At 47.7% G+C, this 22,840-nt stretch overlaps 2 protein-coding genes and 1 long non-coding RNA gene across 9 annotated transcripts in view; 2 read left to right on the forward strand and 1 right to left on the reverse strand.

The window, feature by feature from the left end:
* The window catches only part of PRRT1 (proline rich transmembrane protein 1), a 30,688-nt gene extending 20,005 nt beyond the window's left edge, over positions 1 to 10,683 (forward strand). The window contains exons 3-5 of one of the 3 annotated variants that reach the window (XR_013391445.1): positions 1,211 to 1,387; positions 2,200 to 2,342; positions 6,780 to 6,888. Coding sequence is in view for 2 of the 3 variants with exons in the window: in XM_028719940.2 (XP_028575773.2) it covers positions 1,211 to 1,387; positions 6,780 to 6,956 (354 nt within the window). In the remaining variant the exon portion in view is untranslated. Of the gene's footprint in view, positions 1 to 1,210; positions 1,388 to 2,199; positions 2,343 to 6,779 lie in introns of all 3 variants that reach the window. The other 2 variants (XM_028719940.2, XM_028719941.2) reach the window with 2 other exon arrangements.
* A 2,961-nt stretch (positions 10,684 to 13,644) lies between these two features.
* On the reverse strand, positions 13,645 to 22,716 carry FKBPL (FKBP prolyl isomerase like). Of its 4 annotated transcripts, none has more exons than XM_077922685.1 (3): positions 22,443 to 22,716; positions 14,844 to 14,933; positions 13,645 to 14,710 (listed from the first exon to the last, which is right to left on the reverse strand). In XM_077922685.1, the coding sequence occupies exon 3, from the start codon at positions 14,610 to 14,612 to the stop codon at positions 13,671 to 13,673; it is 942 nt and encodes a 313-aa protein (XP_077778811.1). In that variant the 5' UTR covers positions 14,613 to 14,710; positions 14,844 to 14,933; positions 22,443 to 22,716; the 3' UTR covers positions 13,645 to 13,670. The 4 variants fall into 4 exon arrangements, with proteins under 4 accessions (XP_077778811.1, XP_028575778.2, XP_077778812.1 ...); XM_028719945.2 differs by having other exon boundaries at positions 22,439 to 22,716; XM_077922686.1 differs by lacking the exon at positions 22,443 to 22,716 and adding an exon at positions 21,351 to 21,362.
* On the forward strand, positions 15,786 to 19,461 carry LOC114592083 (uncharacterized). 2 transcript variants are annotated; one of them, XR_003705425.2, is made up of 5 exons: positions 15,786 to 15,800; positions 15,994 to 16,059; positions 16,720 to 16,800; positions 17,283 to 17,378; positions 19,187 to 19,461. It is a non-coding gene; the product is annotated as an uncharacterized LOC114592083 (long non-coding RNA). The 2 variants fall into 2 exon arrangements; XR_013391619.1 differs by lacking the exons at positions 15,786 to 15,800; positions 15,994 to 16,059 and adding an exon at positions 16,291 to 16,309.
* Positions 22,717 to 22,840: the final 124 nt, after the last annotated feature.

Genomic DNA, 22,840 nt, shown 5'->3' on the forward strand with positions numbered 1-22,840 from the left:
AGAGGGTGCTCCCCACTTACGCAATTTTCACTTATATATGTGTGGGGTGCCAGAACAGGTGGGGAGTCACCTATATTATGTGTTTTTGCATGCTATTGTCATTAATTTATGCATTTTTAGGCACACTTTAACCTAGTACCTGCATCTGTGTGCGCGCTATCTGGCTGGAGGACTGCACTGCAAAAATCTGGAGCAAAGTTTGAAAGGTGGCTGTGTTTCAGTCTGTGCGTTGTTCTGGAAAGTGTGGTTTTTGACAGGTTTGCCGTTTAAATTATGGTTATGGTTTTATTTATACCCTGCCCATCTGGCTAGGATTCCCCAGCCACTCTGGGTGGCATTTGTGGTTGCTTAGTCGTGTCTGACTCTTCGTGACCCCATGGACCAGAGCACGCCAGGCACTCCTGTCTTCCACGGCCTCCCGCAGTTTCGTCACATCTAAAAACATAAGTGAATATCTAAGAAACTTAAGTGACTCAAGATTCTTCCCCATCCCTAGAACCCTGTCTCCCACCGACATCCCGAAGTGGTACAGTCCTGGTAGTGTTTATTCACATATATTGTGCCATTCATGTGCCTGGTGTGTTACAAACAGCAGTTAGGCCGGGCCTATGCTTTCCATAGTTAAAGCTATGGTTTTTCCAGTAGTGATGTATGGAAGTGAGAGCTGGACCATAAAGAAGGCTGATCGCCGAAGAATTGGTGCTTTTGAATTATGGTGCTGGAGGAGACTCTTGAGAGTCCCATGGACTGCAAGAAGATCAAACCTATCCATTCTTAAGGAAATCAGCCCTGAGTGCTCACTGGAAGGACAGATCCTGAAGCTGAGGCTCCAATACTTTAGCCACCTTATGAGAAGAGAAGACTCCCTGGAAAAGACCTTGATGTTGGGAAAGATGGAGGGCACAAGGAGAAGGGGATGACAGAGGAAAAGATGGTTGGACAGTGTTCTTGAAGCTACCAGCATGAGTTTGACCAAACTGCGGGAGGCAGTGGAAGACAGGAGTGCCTGGCGTGCTCTGGTCCATGGGGTCACGAAGAGTCGGACACGACAAAACAACTAAACAACAAACAATGCTTTCTGAGGGGTTTACAATATGAAATCCACCTGAGTGTGCTGAATGCTTTAGGCCACCTTTGACACTTCCGGAGAGAAGCAAAATGGAGACTCCTTCCTCCCGTGACACCGGCTTTTCTCCCCTCTTGCTTGCAGGCCTACCCTCAGGCCAACCCTCCTCCTCCACCATCTCTGTCCCCTACACAGATGACCCCCGGCATCGCCATCCTGGAACCGAGGCGCCCGCCCCACGATTACCTTCCCATCGCGGTCCTCACCACCATCTGCTGCTTCTGGCCCACGGGGATCATTGCTATCATCAAGGCCGTGCAGGTGAGCAGCTGAGGAAGGGAAGAGGGGAGGTACAAGAATCATAGAACTGTAGACTTGGAAGGAGCCCTAGTCCAACTTCCTGCAATGCAGGAATCTTTCAGGGCTCGAACCCACAGCCCTGCGATCATGAGTCTTATGCTCTACCGACTGAGCTATCCGTATAAGGCCCTGTTCAGCTCAGGACCAGGTTACTTGAGGGACTGCCTTATAAACCCAGATTGCTGCAGACTACAGGAGAGCTTCTCCTGCAAAGATCTTGGAAACCTGCTATGCAGCAACTCAGAGCAGGGGTTTTGGTGGGGCTGGCCTTCTTCTGTGGGAAAGCCTTCATGTCAAGATACAACCAGCACTTACTATCTGCTTCTTCCGATGCTATGGACATAGCTGTCAACTTTCAGATTTGAAAATAAGGGATCAGCAGCCTCGAAAATAAGGGATCAGCAGCCTCACCTGTCCCGGGGGCAGTCTACGGGATATCTAACAATGTGGGATAGCAGCGGGAAGCGGCGGGAAACGGTGCTGGAATAAGGGAATTTCTCGCAAAAAAAGGGAAGGTTGACAGCTATGACTAAGGAAGACGTAAAATTCCTGTTCCAACAGGCTTTCTCAGCAGGGTAAATGGGTCTTTACCACAAGTGTCCACTTTGTTGGGGTTTCAGTCTTATTTAAAATGTATTTGCTATTTCTGTTGGGGGGCGGGTTTGCATTAGCAAACAAAAACAAAAACCTAATGCTATTCTAGGCTGCATAAACAGAGGTATAGTGTCCAGACCAAGGGAAGTAATCGTCCCACTCTATTCTGCCTTGGTCAGGCCACACCTGGAATACTGCATCCAATTCTAGGCACCACAGTTTAAGAAGGATGTTGACAAGTTGGAAGGCGTGCAACGGAGGGCAACCAAGATAATAAAGGGTCTGGAAACCAAGCCTGATGAGGAATGGTTGAAGGAGCTAGGTATGTCTAGCCTGGAAAAGCGGAGACTGAGAGAAGATATCCTAGTCATCTTCAAATATCTCAAGGGCTGTCACCAGGGCCAGATTTAGGTTTGATGAGGCCCATAGCTACTGAAGGTAATGGGGCCCTTTATATGTGATATTTTAGGGAGCAGGCTAGCAGGTGGAGCTCATTACTTACATCATAGGAGCCTACACAACATAAAACACTGCTGCTGTATGTAGGTTTTATTTAATTTATTTTTTATCTTATATTTTGGAAATGTATGTGCAGTTTTTTTCCCCTTTAATTTTTTTTTGGGGGGGGGGCCCGAGAGAGTGGGGCCCTAAGCTATAGCTTGTTTAGCTTATGTGTAAATCCGGCACTGGCTGTCACATGGAAGACGAAGCAAGTTTGTTTTCTCCTGCTTCCGAGTGTAGGACTTGATCCAATGGCTTCACGTTACAAGAAATGAGATTATGACTAAACATCAGGAAGAACTTCCTGACAATAAGAGCTGTTTGACGGTGGACCGGTCTCCCCCGGGAGGTGGTGGCCTCTCCTTCCTTGGAGGTTTCTAAGCAGAGGTTGGATGTTTGTCGGTCTTGGAAGCTTTAGATGAGATTCCTGCTTTGCAGGGGTCCCTTCTAACTCTGCTGTTCTGTGATTCTATGAAACTATTTTCCTACAATCATAGAACAGTGAGATAGAAGAGAGCCCGTGGCTCGTCTTGACCTGCCCCGTTAGGATGAATTGCAGCTAAAAGAATCCCTGATAGATTGCCATCCAACATCCATTTAATAAGGTTCCCAGATTTTTTTCAAAGAATCTGGGAACACTTATTATAAAAAGGTTGTGTGTTTTTTTTTAAAAAAAGTAATATCTTCTATTCTGTGGTCTCCTTTGTAACGCAACCATACTCTGGGCTAGCTGCCATGGAGTAGACTCGGGTCGGGCCTGGGCTCAGCCACATGTCCCTGCCTTCCCGGTGCTCTCCTACCTTTCTTCCTCAGTGGCGGCAGTGGCGCGGCAGGGTCAGGGCTCCCCTCTTTTTTCTCCTTCCTCTTTCTCTCTCCTCCTTCTCCTTCTTCTCTCCTCCTTCTCCCTGCGTCGGCTCTGGGGTTTTCCTGGCCTATGAGCGCCACTGGGCAGTCACCGGGTGGCCAGGTACTCTCGCTCTTGGCTCGATTTGGGTTGTGGGGCAGGGGTCAGCGGTTCCCCCTGTTGACGCGCCGGGCGTCCCTGATTCCCCCTCGGCAGTGGCAGTGGCAGCGGCAGTGGCAGCGGCAGTCTCAGCAGCCCAGAGGCAGCCTGGTAGCGCAGTTGGCTCTGGCTGGCTTCAGAGGCTGCTCACTGCCGTGGCGCCCGCCATTTTGCCTCGCCAGAAGTCCCCATATGATGTGTTTTGTGCCGTTGAACCAATCACGCAACATTCATTCCCTACTAATAAATCCACAACACTTAAAATATAAATCTGGGGACATTAAATGAAATCCGGGGATATTGCGGGGACGGATTTTGTCCAGGGACAGATTTGTAAATCCAGGGACTGTCCCCAGGAAACGGGGACGTCTGGTAACCATAATTTAACAACCTCCAATGAAGGAAAGTCCACCACCTTCCGAGGTAGACCGTTCCACTGTCAAACAGTTGGTCTACAACCCTCATCATCCCTTGGCATCTTAGCCAATGGTCAGGAATGAAGGGAGTTGTAGTTCAAGGACATCTGGGGACCCATGGTCGCGATGATCACGGCTGTCGCAAAACCCTGCTTGGTAATGCGGTCAATGGGTTTGAAATAGGGTGGCAACCGACACCATTGCTCTTAAAGGTCTTAATCTTGTCACAACGGTAAATCCTGTCCCATGTTGTGAGCGGTAAGGCACCCTTTTTCATTCGCAGAAACATGCTGAAGATTTTGAGGAATATGCAAGCAGTTAAAATGGGGGGAAAGGAAACGGTTTTAATTCCTCAGGAACATATGCTCGGCGCACTCCCTGTTCACGTCTGGCTGGCACCCCTCACCTCCCACACATGCACACATTTTGTACTCAGTCGCTTCGTTCTGTGCTCTGGAAATAATCCCGTGCTTGAGAGGAGGCTGGCAGCCATTTTGCCAAGCTGGAAGAGCGCAAGGTTTCTTGCCTCCAGCTGAGGTGCCGAGTCCATCTCTGCCTGCCTGCCTTCCCGCCCACCCACAAAGGATAAATAACATGTAACTCTGGTGCTTGGCGGCCGCTGACTCCTACTCAGAGAGAAAAGCGTTCTGGGAACATGCTATGAAGATGACAATGTTGGGAAAGTGCTCGTGGAGCGATTTCTAAAAGATACAGACTGGTTTTTGCTACAGTCCTAAATGGAGTTAACTGTGGGTTAAACCACAGAGCCTAGGACTTGCCAATCAGAAGGTTGGCGGTTTGAATCCCTGCGACGGGGTGAGCTCCCGTTGCTCGGTCCCTGCTCCTGCCAACCTAGCAGTTCGAAAACACATCAAAGTGCAAGTAGATAAATAGGTACCACTCTGGCAGGAAGGTAAATGGCGTTTCCGTGCGCTGCTCTGGTTCGCCAGAAGCGGCTTAGTCATGCTGGCCACATGACCCGGAAGCTATACGCCGGTTCCCTCGGCCAACCCCAGAGTCATCCGCGACTGGACCTAACGGTCAGGGGTCCCTTTACCTTTAAGCTTAGGGTAGGGAATACCTTCAGGGGAGCGGGGTGGGGTGGGGGCAGATGTCAGTGATGAGTGGGGCTAAAGGCAAAAGTGGGGGGGCCCCGACAGATGTGACCCTTCCCTTTGTAATGTAGGCAACATCCCAGTTACACATAGGTAGACCTTCCAAGTATCTCTATTTTCCAAGGGACTGTCCCAGATTTACAGAAGCCACCCCGGTTTCTGACTTGATCCCAGAATGTCCTGCTTTTCCTTAGGGCAGTGTTCCCCAACCTTGGGCCTCCAGCTGTTTTTGGACTACAATTTCCATCATCCTTGACCACTGGTCTTGCTAGCGAGGGATGATGGGAGTTGTAGTCCAAAAACAGCTGGAGGCCCAAGGTTGGGGAACACTGCCTAAGGACATCCCTATTTTGATCAAATAAATGTCGGAGGGGACATCTCTATTTTCATCGGAGAAATGTTGCAGAGTTTGCATAGGTCAAGGAGTTTCCACACATACACCTCTCTCTATCCAGGCAAGCATAAGGGATTCTCACAGTTCAGTGACACATTTCAGGCAAAGGAGGTCATGGAGCAGGGCTGGTGAGGGCTGTGGCTTGGAGAGAATCCTGAGGGCCACATAGGAAGACCCGGAGGGCCGTATTTGGGCCACAGGCCCAAGACTCTCCACTCCTGGTCTAAGCATTTGAACACAATGGGGTGTGTTTCTTAGTATAACTTACTGCTGATAATCATTTCTTCTCCCAGGGAATCCTGGGAATTGCAATTCCACCCTCTGTGTTTATTACTTGTCCCGGCCTCCCCTTGTCCCTCTTCTTTTTTAATTTCCTTTTACACACTTGGGGCCCAGTTTCCACACTGGCATAGTTCGTTCTCTTTCAAGGTTAAGTTATCCGGAGCTGAGCAGCACGCTCAGAAGGATCACAGGAAGTTCCAGCCAGACTATTTATTTATTAATTGTTCCATAAAACACAGGCCTCCGGACAACTTGCAGAGAATTAAAAACAGCTTTTGAAAGTCAGAAATATAAATAAAGTACCGCAAAGATGCCACAATAGAATCCATAACCAGCACAGAGAACAAAATCCATAGACAACCACAATCAATTAACTGAGCTATTTGGAAAGCTGAAACCATATTAAAAAAATAAACAACCCTTAAAACAATCCAGTGGATAAAAACAGGGACAGGAAAGAGATGAACAGTCTAACAGAGGCTAACAAAGAATGGGAGGATATTAAAAGGGCCTGGGACCTCTCCCCCCCCACTCTGACCACCCTCAAATTTATTGCAGAGTCCTGGGGAACCCCCAGAACAGGTAATCCTATGCCCTTTTAAAATGTGTTTTTTTTTGGGGGGGGGGTTGTTATTGGATTGTTGTTTTTATTTTGATTATGTATTTTGTGGTTTTATATTTTGATTTTATTCTGTGAATCGCCCTGAGACCTCTGGGTATAAAGGTAAAGGGATCCCTGACCATTAGGTCCAGTCATGGCCGACTCTGGGGTTGCGGCGCTCATCTCGCTTTACTGGCCGAGGGAGCCGGCGTACAGCTTCCGGGTCATGTGGCCAGCATGACAAAGCCGCTTCTGGCGAACCAAAGCAGCGCATGGAAATGCCGTTTACCTTCCCGCCGGGTACAGGGCGGTGTATAAATTCCGTCAATCAATCAATCAATCAATCAATCAATCAAATAATTGGGTTGTATGTTTTGTAAACTGTTCAGAAGCCTATTTTGGCATTAAACAGCACACGAAATAACCATTCTCCTCTCACTTCTTCAGGTGCGGACTGCGGTTGCCCGCGGCGACATCGTATCAGCAGAAATTGCCTCACGAGAGGCCCGCAACTTCTCCTTCATCAGCCTGGCTGTGGGCATCGCGGCCATGGTCCTGTGCACTATCCTCACTGTAGTGATCATCATCGCTGCCCAGCACCATGACAATGACTGGGACCCCTAGCGCCCGGCAGCCTTGCCTTCCGACTCCTCCTGTGCCCCTGGCAACTGGTGTCCACAGCCCTGGAAGGAAACCGACAACACACCCCGGCAACCATTGCTCCCAAGGATGGTCCTTGGCAACCGTCTCCCCTGCGGTCCTTAGCAACCGTCTCCTCCCCCACCGCCAACAATACTTGGAATGCTTGGCAATCGTCTCCCACTCAGCAGTATTAATGGTACCTACTCAGCAAAATGACTTCCGGAAGACGATTTTCAGACTGAATGCTGACACACCCGAGGGGGCCCGTCAGCTGGGGCTCCTCGCAAACGAATTTTCCATCCTGCCGGTTTTTAGATTTTTTATTTTAATCCAGAATACTTTGCTTGCTTCTTTCCTTCCCAAAGGTTAGGCTCCGCTCTCTCGTGCCCATGGCAACAGCCGCCTTCCTTCTGCTGCATTCTGCATGCACCCTACTGCCCATTTAACAGGACAATGCACCACACCTGTGTATTCATTAAGCATTACCCCTTTGTATCCACAATTGCTTTCTGGCAGTTCCACCACGTGAAATAAGGCCAAGTAAGATGCTCTGCCAATGTTGCTGCTGTTCCATCAGCCAATTCTCCTTTCCTGCGATACAGCCTTGCAGGAGGAGGTGGAGTGACCGAATTTTGGGGGCAGTTTGAACCTCTTACCTCCCTTTTATTTTGTTTCCCATCCAAATCCACCCTTCCTCTCTGCCCTAAATAATACAGCCTTGCTCTGTTGTCTTTTAGCTCTCTGTTTTAGATAGGAACCCCTTCTAAAATAGGTTGATTCCCAAAGCATTATTCAAGATAGCAGTCAAAAATAGTGGAAAAATAGCGGGGGGGGGGGGGACCTCGAGTAGGAGAAAGAAATCTCTTCTCCCATGTGGTGGCAGGGGGAGTGATGGCTATTAGAGTTGGGTGATACCTGGTTTTCAACATTGTGAAATTTATCGGTTTTAGACCCCCTAAGCAGTAGCAGTTGCCAGGACATTACCTGGCATCATCTCTACATAGTTACATCGTTATTTCAGACATCATGATATATCAGTATATCACAATGTTTACCTGGTGATATATCACCATGCTGAAAGCCAGACCTAACACACACACCATGATTCACAATATATTGCCATATTATGGAACCGATATTACAATATTAATTATTTGTTGAATTTATATACTGCCCTATACCCGGAGGTCTCAGGGCAGTTATTGACTTCAAACTGGTTTTGGACGATATACTGATATATCGCCCAGCCCTGATGTTTATATAAAGAAGAATCATAGAATTGTAGGGGAGTAAGTGGGTGGCGCTGTGGTCTAAACCACAGAGCCTAGGGCTTGCCGACCGGAAGGTTAGCGGTTCGAATCCCTGCGATGGGGTGAGCTCCCGTTGTTTGGTCCCAACTCCTGCCAACCTAGCAGTTCGAAAGCACGCCAAAGTGCAAGTAGATAAATAGGTACCTCTCCAGCGGGAAGGTAAACGGCGTTTCCATGCGCTGCTCTGGTTTCGCCAGAAGCGGCTTAGTCATGCTGGCCACATGACCCAGAAAAACTGTCTGTGGACAAATGTCGGCTCCCTCGGGCAGTAAAACAAGATGAGCGCCGCAACCCCAGAGTCATTCACAACTGGACTTAACTGTTAGGGGTTCTTTACCTTCACCTAAGGGACCCACAAGGATAAATCTAGTCCAACCCCCTGCAATGAAGAGATCTTTCACCCAATGAAGGGCTCAAACCCACAACCTTGTGATGAAGAGTCTCCCGCTCTACTGACTGAGCTATCACACAAAGCCTTGCATGTAGCCAGTTATTCGGATTCCTTCCCACTCTCTTCTCAATGCTTGGGGGTAGATTAAAATATAGCCATCTCTTATCCACACTGCTTGCCTTGCTGGGTTTTATAGAGGTAATAAACAGTCAGTTAAAACCTTCATTTGGAGAGCAAGGCCGTTCCTTGGCTGCCATATGAAAAACATACCACAACCACTTTTAGTTATTTTTTGTTTGTTAAAAAGCAGAAAGAAATAGGTGGGGAAAGAGAAAGGGCAAAATATGGGGAACCAGCAGCAGAACCTCAAAAAACAGGGTGTGACCGTGGTATTTCCAGTGAGCAGGCAGAAGCCAGGGCAAGACTGCAAGAAAGGCATTTTGACTTGTATGAAGTAACCCGGTGAGGCCTAGTCTACGGTTTGCAAGCACTTCAGACTGCAGCTGCGGGGACTGCATTTTCCTTTTTTTAAAAACAAACGGATCCCCTACCTTAACGACACTTTGTAAATAGAGCCCATGTGATGTAGTGGCGAAGCGTATTTATCTTGACAGCATTTTAATCCTGTTCTTCAACCAAAAATGACTCCCAAGCCCCAGAGTGGCTTCTAAGTATCAGTGATAAGACTAAGAGTAGTTAACATGTAAGAGTATTTGACTTAGACTACAAAGGCTACAAAGATTCCTGCATGACCGTCTCGCGGCCTGACCTACCTCACAGGGTTGTGGTGAGGATTAAACAGAGGGACCATGTATTCTGTCCGTAGCTCTTTGAAGGAAGGACGGGATTTTTTAAATAGAAAATGTAACAAACAACAGGAGAAGAGATGGACAAGACCCTTCTTATGGAAGTCAGGTTTCTATCGGGGCTTCCTGATAGACAGGACTTCCCAAACTATGGTCCACAGGCAACCAGTGGTCCACAAATGTCATTTATGGAGTCTGCAGTATGTCTGTGGATTTGTGCTTGAGGCTGGGAGACAGCACATCCATCATATTAAAAAGCCATGTTGCTTTTTAACTTGCATTTTAATCACTGCTTTTCTTTCTTATGGCTTACTGTACTGCAGTTTGAATTCTACACAACAAAATAAAATACAATATATAAGAAATAAAAGCAGCAAAACCCAACCTTCCCTAGAAATCATACAGTATTTAGTGTGGCACATCAGCCTTGCTACGCTGGGAAGAAAAATAATCAAGTCAGCAATTTTCCAGTGGTCTGCAGGGAGTGGTGGTGGTGGTGGTGAGGTTGGGGAACTACTGTTTTATTTACAAGGAGGTTTGCTTGTTTATAAGCAGACTTTCAAATAGGGCATTCCCCAGCTACGATCTGAAACGGGACAGTTCACTCTGTCGCTTTGTTGTGTACAGATCCAACCTTAGAGACAGTCGGCATATTGTGCTAAACAAAGGCAGAATTCTGGACTATAGTCTGCTGGTGCAGATGGGATTTTTCGGAAAGTTCCCTGAATGGAGTAAACTGGCACAGCAGAGGGAGAACTATGCTAAACCTTTCATGCTGATGGGCTAGCTTACTAAATGCAGGGAAGGGTGGGGTGTTTTTAAACATGGTATCGTACCACTTCATTCAGTATGACAAGCAGATTGGCTCCAAGGGGCATTGAGAAAAATTTAGCATATATGAGGCTAGACATGGGCGCAGAAGTGTGAGCATATGTTGAATGGCTCAGGAGCTGCAGGGCATAATTAAATCTGGGTATTGGCTGTTCGGCTTCTCATTTCCAGGCCGGCCGCCCCGCCCCAGACTCCACCAAACCCCATATTCCGTCACATGAACTCCCAATTCATTCCCCGCACACCCACTTTTCTTTGATTGGATGTTGGACTCCGTTATTTATTATCTCTCTGTTTAAAAGTGACTGGTTACAGAATCTCTCTCTCTCTCTCTATATATTACTTAATAAAGACATTTGATTGATTCTCAACATCCTACCTGGCTATATTTTTAAACAGTATTAGCTACCAGCACCCCAATTTGCTCTGCGTGGGACCCCTTGCCTTTTTCTCGATAATGGGGATAGATGCCAAGCCCCCCCCCCCCCCTTGTCACAACCTGGCCCATCTATTCCTCCTGGATCCTGCCTGGCCTCAGCTCCTCTTTGCAGATGGTGTACGAGCTATGCCAGAAAATCCAGAATTTCCTCTCCCCCGCCATTCACCTCACCTCCACTCTCACTCTTTCAAAACCCAGTGTTCCCGCCCCCCTCCTCTCCCCATTATTTCCCCTCGGTTTACCGTCCGCCAATATGGACTTCCCAAGCTCTGCTGTCTCTCAGGAGACGGTTGCTTAGGAACAGCAAGAGGGGTACGTATGGATTCAACAGCCCACGGGTAAAGAGAGGTTCGCTGCAGGGGAGGCAAACGGGAAGAACCTGCAATGGTAACAGCGAGGAAGAACTGGGGGTTTTCTGAGCAGCTTCTCTTAGCTACATCAGAATGCCCAACTGGAACCCATCACTCAGTTCCCGCCAGCAACGCACCATCATTTCAGGGTCACGCCAAGGTTTTGGCTTGGCTTGGGATTGCTTGAAATACCCCTTCTCATCCCCCCCCCCCATCCCAAATAATCTACCGTATTTTTTGCTCTATAAGACTCACTTTTCCCCTCCTAAAAAGTAAGGGGAAATGTGTGTGCGTCTTATGGAGCGAATGCAGGCTGCGCTGCGATCCCTCTTGCTGTTCCGGCTTCTGAGATTCAGAATATTTTTTTTCTTGTTTTCCTCCTCCGAAAACTAGGTGCGTCTTGTGGTCTGGTGCGTCTTATAGAGCGAAAAATACGGTACCACATAGGGGAGGGAATTACAGCATTTTACAAGCGGCTGGTATGTTTGTACAGTTTGCTTCCAGAATTTTGCTTTTCGAAGGATTTTAGGGAAAGAGGAGGCTGTGCTAAAGAGCATGAAGATAAGGGAGAGATGGTCTGTAGGGCAAAAGAAGTCTGTATGCGCTGCCCCCTGAAAGAAAGAAGCACTATTTATTCAGCTCTGCAACTATGGGATTCAAAAACACCACCAAACATTGAAGCCCTATGCCGGTTGAAGCCCTGCTCCCAGTCTTCCTTCCTTCCAAGATTGTACCAAGTCTATGTGTTTTCACACTAAGTGGTTTTGCAGCCATAAGGTCTAGAAACTTGTCATTACTTTTTTTTTTTTTTAAATGAAAGCTCTGTATGAGATGAGGGGTAATATTTTGAAGGTATTGACTTCTAGGCAATATTTCTAGTAAAATCATGTGTCTAACGTAATCCTAGCAGCACAGAAAACAGAAACGTACGTGGCGCTGGGCAGTGATATCGCTAAACAGGTCCCCCCCTTTTAATTGCTGAGATTTCACCAGGCACAGCCCATACATTTCCATCCATAAGGGTTGCAAACGTGCTCATTTTTAAAATAAAAGGAAGGCAGCAGTCTCTGCACCCAGCCAAATTCCATGCTGGGTGCCAAGATCTCTATCTGTGTACCGTATTGTGTGGCTGCACAGAAATTATGCTTTGATCTCCCACACAAGGGTTTGTGTATCCACTCGAATGGACTTAAGAACAGAAGCAGAGCCTGCTGGATCAGGGCAATGGCCCACATAGTCCAGCATCCTGCTCTCAGTGGCCAACCAGACGTCTATGGGAAACCCCAGGAAACTCCTGTGGTTCCCTTCAACTGGTATTCAGAGTAACCATCATTCACGTCACAGACCAGCAAAATTAAAATGGGGCAGGGGACAACCCATTCAGGGAAGCAAACCTGGTACCTGGAAACGATGCCTTATGAGGAACGGCTAAGGGAGCTGGGCATGTTTAGCCTGGAGAAGAGGAGGTTAAGGGGTGATATGATAGCCATGTTCAAATATAGAAAAGGATGCCATATAGAGGAGGGAGAAAGGTTGTTTTCTGCTGTTCCAGAGAAGCGGACACGGAGCAATGGATCCAAACTACAAGAAAGAAGATTCCACCTAAACATTAGGAAGAACTTCCTGACAGTAAGAGCTGTTCTATTCCAACTCTATGATTCTATGATTCTACTTTCAGAGTGTTTTGGACTACAATTCCCATCAGCCCCAGCCAATGACACAAGAATGATGGGAGTTGTAGTCTGAAACACGTGGAGAGTACCACATTCGCTACACGTGCTCTGTAAAAGGGCAGGGTGAAAAAAAGCATACCACAAAGATCAACATCAGCAGCACTGCCTCATTCAGTCCAGCGCTGAGGGCCTTCTGGCGGTTCCCTCACTACGAGAAGCCAAGTTACAGGGAACCAGGCAGAGGGCCTTCTCGGTAGTGGCACCCGCCCTGTGGAACGCCCTCCCACCAGATGTCAAAGAGAAAAACAACTACCAGACTTTTAGAAGACATCTGAAGGCAGCCCTGTTTAGGGAAGCTTTTAATGTTTAATAGGTTATTGTATTTTAGTGTTCTGTTGGAAGCCGCCCAGAGTGGCTGGGGAAACCCAGCCAGATGGGCGGGGTATAAATAATAATAATAATAATAATAATAATAATAATAATAATAATAATTTTTATTTATACCCTGCCCTCCCCAGCCAAGGCTGGGCTCAGGGCTGCTAACAAGCAATAATAAAAACAAGTTGAATGAATACAACTTAAAAACAAGATTAAAATACAACATTAAAATATTGAAACATTAAAATATTAAAATCCAGCCTCATCACAGGAGGAGAAAGGAAAAAGAAAGAGGGGGAGGGAATCAAATTGGCTCCAAGCCAAAGGCCAGGCGGAACAGCTCTGTCTTACAGGCCCTGCGGAAAGAAATCAGATCCTGCAGGGCCCTGGTCTCATGAGGCAGAGCGTTCCACCAGGCTGGAGCCAGTGCTGAGAAGGCCCTGGCTCTGGTTGAAGCTAATCTAACTTCCTTAGGGCCCAGGACCACTAGGGTAAATTATTTTTATTTTTATTTTTATTCAGGCAAACATTTTCTGCATGGCTCGGGCCAGCTTGGCATCCCGCGCCCTGATCCGCTCCATGACTCTTTCCAGTTCTCTCCGGGCTGCCCGGTTCCCCGGTTCCACTTGCAAAACCCCCTTCAGATCCTGCGCCGCCCCCTCCAGGTCGTTCATGGCATCGTGAGCCAAGCCCCGTCGGAAGAGGGCCTTGGTGTTGGCTGGCTGCAGGGCCAGGGTCTTGGTGCAGTTGCAGGCGGCATTGGCCGGCTGGTGCAGCCTCAGCTGGCAGGCAGCCAGGTTGGCGTGCAGCTCAGCTTTGATCTGATCGTAGTCCGGCGGAGGGGCAGCTACGACGAGCAGCCGCAAGGCCCTGGCATAGCGCCGCGCAGCAGCGGCAACGTCCCCTGCCCGGTACAGCTCCCCGCCCCGTTCTTTGTTGCTGAGGACCATGTCCCACTTCTCGGCGGCGCTCATCTCCCAGGTGTCTTTGGCCTCCGTGAAGCTCGCTAACCGGATGGTCATGGTGCCTCCTGCTGCCAACCTCGCCTCGGCCTGCTCCCCGGCCAGCATCGTCTCCAGGCAACGGTCCACCACCCCGTCCCACTCAGCGTCACCGCCACCCAGCTCCATTTCAGCCCACCGGTGGGTTGGGTAACTCAAGGGCGACCCTGGCTCGGCTTCGAGGAAGACCTGGCAGAGGGAGCCTTCCTTAGGCTTATCTAAACCCGTGCCCGCCTCCAGGACCAGTTTGACGAACGTGCCGTCCGGGCAGGCCCAAGGGACGTCCCTGCCGGCTGGGTCCCGAGGGGGCAGGTTCTCTTTCAGGTCCTTGGCCCTGCTCTCCTTCTCTCTTCCACTCCCAACGGATGCGCCACGGCTGCTCCCTTGGCCAACGGCTGACCCCTGGTTGGGTTTCTTGCCGGGCATCTTCTCAGTGACGGGCTCTGTACTTGCCATCATGTAATCAACTGTTGCCAGTTTTGGGGATGCGATGCTCCCGAAGGCCAGCGAGGGAAGGGCAGGGCGTTAAGGAGCTGTTCGCCAGGAGGCAATCCGGCCTAGTAACAGCGAAGAAGAAAAAGCACAAGATGCCGTTGAAAAGAATGGGCAATTGCACTGCCTTTGCCATGAAATTCCTACTACACCTCCCCACACTGAGCCCAGACGTATGGCAGTGCGCACAGTTGTTACCTTTCCACCCAACTCCAAATTCCAGCTCAGCCAAGGATTCCCTGTGTGGCTCTGGGCGATGCCAACAGTCTTCCAGCTTCAGTTCCTCATCTGTAAAATGGGAACAGCGGCAGCTTAAATCACAGAGTTGTTGTGAGGACAAGCAACAAGCAAGCTATAAGACTATAAGAAGCATTTTCTTCTGAACGTGAAGGGGAAGTTTGGCCATTTGTCCAAATTAAATGCCGCGCACTGCTTGACCACTGCCTTTCGCTAGCAGAGCCAGAAAGGCCCTGCCATGTTTGTCGACCTTCTAGGACTCCCATTTTCTCCTGAGCCACTAGAAACCCCGCAAACATTTGATGACATCACAGCAAGTCAACCAATGGCTGGGCAGGGCTTGTCTTTGACAGCCAACGTTTAGCTCATTCTCCCTCGTTATGAAGATTACATACACTCAGTTGTCCCCCAGAACCTGGCTCCAAACCCAAAATAGATTTAATACGCCACATAAAACAGAACAAATGAGGTTCTCAAACGATTCAGCACCCTATCTCTCCTCCCGCCAAAAACACATCCATGCTGCAATGACCTTTCTGACAGAGCAGCAAAATGCTTAATTATTTTTTTAGTCTGTGAAAGTCCCCCGATATTTCCCGCTTCATCCTATGCCTCACGATTTCCATTTATTCCCCCCCCCCCCATCATTATCAACCATGCTCTCCACCCCTTACCTCAGTTGCTCAGTACTGGTCCTCAGCACTGAATGGATGAGCAGGGCATATGCTTCAGCTCCTCCCTCAGTCACACACTCGTTTATCTAGTCCCCCTCCACATTCCCCCCTTCTTCTTCTTCTTCCTCCCACCCCCCCCCCAAACGTCATTTCCTCAGCAACCACCTGTCTTAGCAACCATTGTAAGCAGAAACCTTCCCTCAGGAGATGCTAGGCGAAAAGGCAGGCAGGCAAGCAAGCAGGGGTAATTTATTTATTTTGCCAAAAGCCAGGGGAGATCTCCCTGCCTACCCCACCCTCACTGTTATGAAACAGGGGACTCCCGTTCCAATTTATAGGAAGCCGCCCCTTTTCCTCCTGACATCTTGTCTATGCAGCTTTCAGTCAGCTGTCAGAGAGAAGCTGAGGTTTTAAAAAAACCACCATCTTTTTCACAGAGCGCGGAAAGGATGTGAACTCAAAACTCCTAAGCTCTGTACCAGAACCCTCTGTCAGAAATACAGGTAATATGAAAAATGCCCTATGTTTTAAGCCTGCCCTGGAAAGCTGACAGTATCATTCTGCTGCTTTCCAGCATGAAAGGTTTATTTTGTTTTGTTTTAAAATATATATATATATAGTATGTATACATTAATGTCAGGACAGGAAGACAGGAACTTCCTGCAACGTGATGTCACCTTCCGTACTTGACTGGATTCAATGCTGATGGCAAACCCCACAAGTCATTTAAAAAACAAAAAGAGAGAAAAATGGGTAAGAAATATGGACATGGGGCAGGAAGATGCCTGGAAACTCCAAAAGGGGCATATAAAAGACTATGGAAGATACGCCACATTATTATTAGTTATTTGATTTCTTACCTGCCCTTCACCATAAGGTCTCAGGGCAGGTTATGGCAATTTAAAAATACAGTACTAAAAGCAAATTACAGCCCCAAGAACGGACTCATGGGTTTTCTGAGATGGGGTAGAAAAGTCCTGTGGCATTTTAGAGCCTAACAATTAATCCTAAGCCCCTTAAAAGCCTTTGTTGCTTTGCTGAAACAGATAAACAAAGCTACCCCACCCCCGACCTTGTAGTAGAGGTAATAAAACTACATTTCCCATAATGCCTTTCTTTACTCTTCAGCTCCACCTCCTTCCTTCCTGCCTTTTATAATCCAGTTTATGCAAGGGGTCTATAGCAGAGCTTCCAAGCTGACCGGCACTCTCCTTCCTGAAGCATGGTCTGACTTATAATTGGTGGTACGTATAGGGTCTGCAGATGGAGGCAAGGGGAGCCCGGACTCCTGGGTTCCTTTAGAATCGGAGGGGGGGGGCACATTGGGTGCAGGCAGAAAGCTAGGACGTCAGTGCTCATTAGACTAGAGGCTGAATTCCTGGGCAGGAGCCAGTACATACATATATATATATATATATATATATATATATTCATTTTAACATATTAATTATCATACATACAACAAAACTTCACTTCTTATACAATATTTTTGGACTTCCATCAGCACCTCTGGTGATCCACTTTTTCTGCATTTCTTAAATTCATATTGCCTTTAATTATCTTAACTAACAATTCTCCTCCTTACCAATTTTTGCAATAATTCAAATAATTCGCCTCACAAAACTTCTTGCAAACCTACAAACAGGAGCCAGTACCAGCCACACAGATGTGTCCAGCTCCTCCAGGGAAATAACAGATCGTTAAGTATTTCCTCTCTTCAATTCAGTTTGCCGCTATGTGGCTAGGAGAATAGCAGCATCGCTGCGCAACGAGGATCTGGGGGAGCCTGTGTTGGCGTGCAAGAATGGGGTGTGCCCGCTGGGTAAGTGACCCCCCCACACCCTACCCTCTCTCCCTGCCAGCCGTAATCTTCTGGAAGATCCCCCTTCCAGGAAATGCGGCCTCTGCTTAAGCCCCTTCCTTAAACCACTCCCTAAGAAAAGAATCACAAAACCTTTTATGTAAATCCCTTAATCTTTGTCTCAGTTGGACCCCACCCCCCTTGCAACCAAACCCAAAACATCTGCTGCTCTCAATGACTCCTTCCCCCTGCCGCTATCCCCCCCCCCCGTTGCTTTTCGCATTGTCAATTTTTTATTTCGTTCGTTGTCCATAATCTTCCCAGACAAGACCTTCTTTCATATTCATAGTCTTGCCTTACTATGAGGCAGAGTGTGGCAGTTGCCACAGGCAGCAGATTTCATCTTACAGTGGTAACTCGGGATGCATACGCTTCAGGTTACATACGCTTCAGGTTACAGACTCCGCTAACCCAGAAATATTACCTCGGGTTAAGAACTTTGCTTCAGGATGAGAGCAGAAATCGTGCGGCTGCGGGAGGCCCCATTAGCTAAAGTGGTGCTTCAGGTTAAGAACAGTTTCAGGTTAAGAACGGACCTCTGGAACGAATTAAGTACGTAACCAGAGGTACTACTGTATTTACTAAATGTATTTAAATATGGCTTGAATTACCGAAGTCTCTAAGCAGTGCGCATATAAGTTATTTTTTTAAAAAATAGAGTTACAACTGATCATCAAAACAGAAAATGTCAGCTGTAGGAGAAAGGTCTTTTTCAGTCCTGGGACAGCTCAGTCGTTAGTGCACAAGGAGACTGTTAATTGTGGGTTGTGGGTTCGAGCCCCACCCTGGGCAAAATATCTCTCCATTACAGGGGGTTTGACTAGACAACCCTCATGGTCTCTTCCAACTCTACAATTCTATTCTGTGATTCTAAGGTACCTGAAAGAAGAGGAGGTATTTGCCAGGCGTTCAATGGGAAGGGGGCATGTCTAATCTCAGCTGAGAGGCAGCTCCACAGAATCGGGCAAATACAGGTGAAACTCCAAAAATTAGAATATCATGGAAAAGTTGATTGATTTCAGTAATTCAACTTAAAAGGTGAAACTAATATATGAGATCGACTCATGACATGCAAAGCGAGATCTGCTTCTACTTCTCAGAGGTCCAATCTTGCTCGATTTGCAATCCTTGTTTTGCTGATTTCATTGAATATTCTAATTTTCTGAGGGGTTTTCATCAGCTGTGTGCCATGATCATCACAATGATAACAAAGAAAGGCTTGACATATCTCGCTTTGCATGCCATGAGTCTATCTCATATATTAGTTTCACCTTTGAAGTTGAATTACTGAAATCAATGAACTTTTCCACAATATTCTAATTTTTCGAGTATCACCTGCAATACTTAATGCAGCGCTTCTGGTGGAAATGAGCCACGCATTTGTGCCATAGGGGGCCACCAGCAGCAACTCCTCTGAAGATCTCAGTGATTTGGGCAGGGATATGGGCACAAATGTTGGAGGATAGGGAGAGGCAGTGTGGTGTTGGACGATAGCGCTGTCCATCTCCAGGTATCTTGTTATCCTTCTCCTGGCATTGCCAAGGATCAAGTAGATCACGGATGAGAAGCCTGTGGCCCTCCAGAAGTTGTTGGACTACAGCTCCCATCATCCCCAGGGCTGAAGAGAGCTGGTAGTCCAAAACATTTGGAGGGAACCAGGTTAGTAGTTCTGGATCAGCCTTTGCTAATGGTGAAGAGAAGGCATTAATATCAGCATTCTTGACAGGCTGGGCAGCATCCACATATCTTATTGTTGTCTTTTCTTACAGGCAAGCAAAAAAGCACAATGCCGCCATCTACTAGTTCCCCTGTCAGCCAAGGGGCAACCCCCCCTGCTGCCACAACAGAGGTTGGGATCCATAAGCCACATTCTTGATGGAATAAAATGAGGGATGGCAGGAGGAGAATGACGGTCCGTTTGACAACTCCTGTGAACGCAGGAATCGAACGGACCTGAGCATCCTTTAGCCTCCCCTCCACCTCACCGTTCCACTGTTAAATCTACTTAAATAAAAGAAGCACTTTGCGTGCTCTACTACACCAACTCGTTGTAAGAAGCATCATTTGGGAGTCGGTCGGTATGTTTTGCAGGAGATGGTTGTGAAATAGAATGGGATCCACAATGTTTTTCTCTCTTGGGAGTATTTTTTTTGGCAGCCTCATACTCGCAGGTTGGGGCAGGAAATGAGTTGATGAAAGGAAAATAGAAACCCAATAAAGAACATATCGGTATACACACACACGCAAAGGTGAAAAGAATAGTATTTTTCCACTTCGGCTATCCTTCCACAGAAGCCATATATCTTTCCAGTGCAGTCCATTCTGCTGTCAAACTGTTCATGATGTCAGGAAGCATCACCTAACGCTTAGCCAAAATCTGCTTCCCCACAGTTTCCACCTCATTGGGTCTAGTCCTGCCCTTGGGTGCAACAGCGAACAGTTCCACTCCACAGTTCTTCAGATACTTGAGGGCTGCTCTCATAATAATAATAATAATAATAATAATAATAATAATAATAATAATAATAATATATTATTTATACCCTGCCCATCTGGCTGAGTTTCCCCAGCCACTCTGGGCAGCTCCCAATCAAGTGTTCCAATCAACAGTACAGCGTTAAATATTAAAAACTTCCCTGAACAGGGCTGCCTTCAGATGTCTTCTGAATATCAGGTAGTTGTTTATCTCTTTGACATCTGATGGGAGGGCGTTCCACAGGGCACCGAGAAGGCCCTCTGTCTGGTTCCCTGTAGCCTCACTTCTCTCAATGAGGGAACCACCAGAAGGCCCTCGACACTGGATCTCGGTGTGCGGGCTGAACGATGGGGGTGGAGACGCTCCTTCAGGTATACTCTCATGCCTCCTTTTATTATTTTCTTACCCAGACTAATCATAATCAGCTCTTTCAACTGTTACTCGTAAGCCTTGCTGCACACCCCCCCCCCATACATTTAAAGCACATGGCTTCCCCCAAGCAATCTTGGGGACTGTACAGTGGTACCTTGGGTTACATACGCTTCAGGTTACAGACTCCGCTAACCCAGAAATAGTACGTCGGGTTAAGAACTTTGCTTCAGAAATTGTGCAGCAGCGGCACGGCAGCAGTGGGAGGCCCCATTAGCTAAAGTGATTCAGGTTAAGAACAGTTTCAGGTTAAGAACGGACCTCCAGAACAAATTAAGTACTTAACCCGAGGTACCACTGTAGTCTGCATTTCACAAAGCCACTATTCCCCAGCATCCTTAACTGTTCCAAGGATTCTTTGGAGGAAGCAATGTGATTTAAACATGATTGCTACTTATGTTATTTATTGAATTTCAATCACCTATCTCATTGGGACATGGGTGGCGCTGTGGGTTAAAGCCTCAGCGCCTAGGACTTGCCCGATCGAAAGGTCGGCGGTTCGAATCCCCGCGGCAGGGTGCGCTCCCGTCGTTCGGTCCCAGCGCCTGCCAACCTAGCAGTTCGAAAGCACCTTCGGGTGCAAGTAGATAAATAGGGACCGCTTACCAGCGGGAAGGTAAACGGCGTTCCGTGTGCGGCTCTGGTTCGCCAGAGCAGCGATGTCACGCTGGCCACGTGACCTGGAAGTGTCTGCGGACAGCGCTGGCCCCCGGCCTCTTGAGTGAGATGGGTGCACAACCCTAGAGTCTGTCAAGACTGGCCCGTACGGGCAGGGGTACCTTTACCTTTACCTATCTCATAATGGTGAGGGTGGGATGATCAGGAAGGGCTTTTTTGACTTTTGGTTGGCAGGACCCTTCAGCATCATGAACAATCTCCGGATTTTGATAGTTGTCCAATTGTGGATATCCACGTTAACACATACTTTCCACGAGTCCCTTCTCTCTCCAGGGAATTGACAGGGTTATGCAGGGTGGGGCTTACCTAGGCACGCCCCCCCATATTTTATTCAAGTAGGCTCCCTGAACCCACGCTTTCCTGGGGAAATCTTCCCTGTCTAAATTTGTTCTGCTGCTGGAAAAATGTTGCAACCTTAGGAACTGGCTGCTTCTGCTGGAATATAAACAAAGGGAAGGAGAAGCATTTCTTTGGAAGTCTGGATTTGAAGGTGGATAAGAGAGAGTAGTAAAAGCAAAGGAAACCTGGCGTTATTTCATTCCCCGCCCTTTGATAATATCATTGCTACATCTACATCATATCATGCCAAATCAGTTGTGCTGTGGGGGCAATGAGGTCACTCATGGCAGCCTTCCCTTGACTAGTCAATAACAACCGATTCCCTGATGCACCTCTGAAAAAGTTTGCCACAATTTGCCCTGCTGTCCTGGCAAAACCAGGGACTAAATAAACCTGCATGTGCCACATCCGCTTTGAGGTTTTGTTTCATTTTTACAATCAAGCAGCCTACAAATTTTTATATAAAATAAATAAGTAAATGCCATTTTAAACCTGGCATTTTTTTTCCCCCGCTTTCATATAAAATATTTGTATTGGGGGTTTTTCCAAAACAAAAAGGATGGGTTTTAAAACATATAAATGAATAAATAGCCCCTTGTGCTCCTAGCATCTTATCAACCATCGGCAGCGGAAAGCATTTCTCTTTTTCGACTCCCTAGCTCCATACAAGGGGGAAAGTCCTTTGTTAAAATACCCGTGCACTAGACTGGTTGTTAAAAAAGATACAAATAGAGCCAGAAAACGACAGCAACCTTTAGGTGCAATATAATATAAAATGCGCCTCACTATCCTTAAAACACCCGTGTGAGAGAAATGATGCTGTTTTCATTTTAGGAAACTGAGACTAAGAATATGCCACTTATCCAACATTTTTCAAGGGCCAAAGAGGCCTAATAATAGTAATAATTCTTAAAAGGATTAGAAACCCCTCATTTAAAAAATACAGCCAAACTACAATTCCCATAAGCACTTGCGCGTCAAGGTTCCCCCCCGGTCTTTACGCATGCGCTCTTCTCCCTACATTCTATACACGCACAAACGCAGCCCAGCGCCTGAAACCTCTATTTTATCAGTGCGCGTGCGCCGAGTTAATACTTACCCACCCTTGTCTCATGGAGCGCGTTGACGCAGCGTGGTGCAGGCTCAATCCTTCGCGCTGGAATTTCAAGGCGTCCGGGGACAAGCGCCGCGCAGTTTCCCCACTGCGCATGCGTCCTTCGACCCAAGCGCGGCTCCGTGAGCCATCCCACAAAACCAAGCGGACATTCAAAAGAAAGAAAACCACTTCGCGTTCCATAATGCGCTTGCGCGCTGTTTCGTAGCAACCGCCGCGCGCAAGCGCACTCCCGCCTTCCGCCTTCTCCGCGTGCGTTCCGGCTCGGTACAACTTCCGTATCATCCTCCTTCTCCACTGGTGGATATTCCGGCCGTGACCGCCTCTTGCTCGCTCTGGTTGGCCGAGGAGGCGACGGAGCCGGCGTCCTATTGGGCGCTTCTGTTG

Source organism: Podarcis muralis, chromosome 2, assembly GCF_964188315.1.
Source record: "Podarcis muralis chromosome 2, rPodMur119.hap1.1, whole genome shotgun sequence".
Taxonomy (NCBI): Eukaryota; Metazoa; Chordata; class Lepidosauria; order Squamata; family Lacertidae; genus Podarcis; species Podarcis muralis.

Bases quoted from the DNA above. Each gene is read 5' to 3' on its own strand.
- FKBPL (XM_077922685.1), bottom strand. From the start codon at position 14,612: ATGATGGCAAGTACAGAGCCCGTCACTGAGAAGATGCCCGGCAAGAAA.